The sequence below is a fragment of the Wyeomyia smithii genome, chromosome 1 (genome assembly GCF_029784165.1).
Source record: "Wyeomyia smithii strain HCP4-BCI-WySm-NY-G18 chromosome 1, ASM2978416v1, whole genome shotgun sequence".
Taxonomy (NCBI): domain Eukaryota; kingdom Metazoa; phylum Arthropoda; class Insecta; order Diptera; family Culicidae; genus Wyeomyia; species Wyeomyia smithii.
In genome coordinates, this window is record NC_073694.1 from 192851831 (window position 1) to 192855771 (window position 3941).

The following is a 3941-nucleotide window of genomic DNA, read 5'->3' on the forward strand; positions in this document are numbered from 1 at the left end:
AAAACAGGTTCAATTCAAGGAAATGGAAGAAAACAGTTTTAGTCAGTGGGAACATATTTTTTCCTGTTTCACAACCTGAAGTGTGATACACATCTAAATTTAATTTTGCATTTTGCAGCTGAGAAATTAAGCAAACTATTCTTATTAGCTTTTTGTGGTATTTACAAGAGAAGAACTATCGAATCGATATTCGTTGGTTCATAGCAGAACAAGCTATTTTGTTGATATTCGTCATATAATTCGATGTAATTGTCGAATGTTGATTCGGTAAGCGTGATCAAAAGTTAGACATTTTTCAAGGAAAAAAAAACCATTGATTTAAATTTTTTTTGTGACAATATTTATTTTAGGCTCTTGGAAAAATTTCTTCTAGGCGTTGAGCAATCATATACTCATTTAATAGAACTAAAAACGTCATTGTGTTTTTTTGTTTGACACAAAAAATACGAAAGTGATAATTATATGCTCTTATGGTAAATGGTAAATTTCATTAGTTACTATTAGAAATATATTCAAGCATAATAAAATTTTATAAAATATTTTCAAACTAAAGCTTCTCTGGAAATGAACATTATTCGGATTAAAATTATTTTGTTCAACTTCAGTTTTTAAATGTTTTACTTCGAACCAGTTTTTACCTGATTCACCTCTTTAGTGTACACATTCAGTTTTTGCAAGAAATCTAATTAGTGAATTAGAATTTTTCTAGTAGAGAATCTGAATAAATATCCATATATCAGCAAAGAAATCTATGCATAATGTATATTTCCATAATTTGCTTGAAAGGCATATATTTGAAAAAATTACTAATGTTATTAAATTTTGTCCGAAATACTCGGGTTAGAAATGCACAAAGCCATATCTGCAAATATTTTGTACTAAACGAATAAATTGACTTTCTAGAAAAGTTAGAAATACAAAATTCCGGCTCTCCGTTTTAACGGATTGACATACATTGAAACAAATGAACGTTGCAGGTGAACGCGCACTGTTACAAATACCGTTCTCAAGCCAAACATGGTTATCTACTTCACCACTACTACTCCCTTAGGAAACAGAGAATGAACTTTGTACCGCAAAACGAAATTATTATGTTTCATCGTACGGTAGTTAGCTGAGCTGGTCGCAGGAGAAAGTCATCATAATAAAAATTCCGCTACTTGATGCATTGTTATCACTGCATACGTAAGTTCGATATTGTTCTGTTTACAAAGTTTATGCCACTATCTGGCGATTGCATCCTAAGTTATCCGGATCAACAGCAACTACAACAATGATCGTTAACACCGGGTACGTATATAGACGATGGAATAAATGCCAGTCATTTGAACTGTTTTATCAGCCGGGGGTGATAAGCCAACTCAAGATAGTAGAAAAATACAAAGGTTACCAATTAGTGCACACGATTTCACTACAAAACTTGCCAGTTTTCAATTTCTTCAATTGAGCTGCATAGTTCCGCAAATAGACACGTCACTGAGGCAGGAAGATACCGACACAATAAAATATGAAAAATACAGGGTAAAGATTTACCCACGGTTTGAAAACCGGTTTTCGTGATGTGTGACTCTTGTTCAGATGCAAATTTATTACTTTTTCGTTTTTTGGTTTGAATGATAGATTTGTCACCTCTATTGCAGGAAACTAGCTGGCCGAACACTGTTTATTACCGGCGCCTCAAGAGGAATTGGAAAAGCGATCGCCCTGAAAGCAGCTCAAGATGGTGCCAATATCGTGGTAGCTGCCAAGACCGCACAAGCCCATCCCAAATTACCTGGAACGATATACACAGCTGCCGCTGAAAGTACGTACTCCGCTGGAGAAACTAACAGTTGATTATTGATAGTAGCTAGATACCGTAGAACTAAATTCGACATCATTTCAGTTGAGGCGGCCGGTGGAAAAGCGCTGCCATGCATTGTAGATGTTCGGGATGAGGATGCTGTGCGGGCCGCAATCAAGAGCGCAGTGGATAAATTCGGCGGGATAGATATTGTAGTGAACAATGCTAGTGCAATCTCACTCACGCCAACGGAACAGACCGACATGAAGCGCTACGATCTGATGCATAACATCAATACTCGGGGTACCTTTTTAGTGTAGGTTCACCAAAATATCAGCTGGGAAAGATTTCTTCATTACAAATTGTTGGTTTTAGGTCTAAAGAATGCATTCCGTATTTGAAGAAAAGCAACCATGCACACATTCTAAACATTTCACCGCCCTTGAATATGAATCCTCTCTGGTTTGGCAATCATGTGGCCTATACCATGGCGAAGTATGGAATGTCCATGTGTGTCCTTGGTATGGCCAGGGAATTCAAAGGCGATAACATCGCAATTAACGCGTTGTGGCCTAGAACTGCCATCTACACAGCAGCGATGGAGATGTTGACCGGCAAAGAAAGTGATCAATTTTCACGTAAGCCGGAAATAATGAGCGATGCGGCCTACGCTATCCTCTGCAAAGAACCTAGAAATTGTAGTGGAAATTTCTACATCGATGATGAAATATTAAAAGCGGAAGGAGTTACCGATTTCAAACAGTATGCATGCGTTCCGGAGAATGCTGATAAACTGATGGCAGACTTTTTCTTGGATGTTGAACCAGAAAAACTGATAGAATTCGCTGCTGAAGGTAGCCACGCTGCGTCGTTGAAGAAATCAGCGGAACCAGCAGGTAAAATCGAGGGCTTATTCAAGAAAATTGAATCGCTGCTCAGTGATGAAATTATTAGCAAAACCAGAGCGGTTTATGAGTTCAACGTGAAAGGGGATGAAGCGGGAATTTGGTTTGCCGATCTCAAAAATGGAGCAGGGAAAGTAGGTAAGGGTAAACCGCCGGTAGACGCCGATGCCACCCTTACGATGGACTCGAAGCACTTCTTCGACATGTTCAGCGGAAAGCTGAAGCCCGCGAGTGCCTTCATGACGGGCAAACTGAAGATCAAGGGTGATTTGCAGAAGGCAATGAAACTAGAAAAGCTGATGGGTGGTTTGAAAGCGAAGCTGTGAATAAATCCTAGCTTTGGTAATGGTGAAACGGAACAGTAAGCGCCAGTTTGAAGGTCCGTCATATATCAGTAACTACGGAACAGGCATTTTAATCGAGAACGGCCAATTTTGGTGCAATTTAATAAAATAAACATATGGATTGTGGTTGATGATGTTTAATTTAATTTCTACATTCAAAACACAGATTTTTTTATTATTCTGTAACATTTACATTTTCACGATTTTCCCCATTATTTTACACAGATATCCGAAAGCTCAAAAAATAAGCGCGCCTGAGCAAAAATCTTCACATATTTCGAGAAAACTTGATGATGAATCTGCCCAAAAACTGTAAAGAAATTAGGTAAATCTATCATAAACAGCGTTGCTTTACTTCGACAGTGAGTGTAAACAGAACTAGCTTGTGTGAGCCAAAGCCAATAAACGTCCCGATGATTGCCTTATAAATATATAGCATGGAGGACTGATATTTGTATGGTAAATAATTAAAGGCTTGATCGGAAATGTTCTGGTTACCGCCACGTGCTCATCTTCGAATCAAAATTTGTAATATTGCTTATTTTCTATTAGTATTTGAATTTATTTTGTAATGTTTGGTTGTGATAAATGCAGTATTGTTTCAGTTTTTGTGCAGGAGTGGGACAAAAATATAAGTTTAGTTTCAACTAAAAGTGGTTCAATTTTTTTCTATGATTGCTTAGTAATTTTTGATAACTTCGTAGTGAGGTGAGTTCAGCATTTGACAAAACGATACAATGTTGAAAAAACTACACCTCAATTATGACGATATATTACGCAAAGGAAAAAGGTATAGTACCCGTCATTAATTGACTTTGGGCAAATACAAATTTTTCCACTTGCGTGGCGCTTGGTGGCTTTCCAATGTACTTCAATTTGACACAATGAGCATAAAAGAGAGGTGAGGAG

The 3941-nt window shown here is 37.5% G+C and overlaps 1 protein-coding gene across 2 annotated transcripts; it reads left to right on the forward strand.

Annotated features, from left to right (window-relative positions):
• Positions 1-1071: 1071 nt before the first annotated feature.
• On the forward strand, positions 1072-3158 carry LOC129718200 (hydroxysteroid dehydrogenase-like protein 2). Of its 2 annotated transcripts, none has more exons than XM_055668701.1 (4): positions 1072-1290; positions 1641-1804; positions 1886-2099; positions 2159-3158. In XM_055668701.1, exons 1-4 carry the CDS (start codon positions 1274-1276, stop codon positions 3012-3014), a joined length of 1251 nt encoding a protein of 416 aa, XP_055524676.1. In that variant the 5' UTR covers positions 1072-1273; the 3' UTR covers positions 3015-3158. The 2 variants fall into 2 exon arrangements, with proteins under 2 accessions (XP_055524676.1, XP_055524677.1); XM_055668702.1 differs by lacking the exon at positions 1072-1290 and adding an exon at positions 1374-1521.
• Positions 3159-3941: the final 783 nt, after the last annotated feature.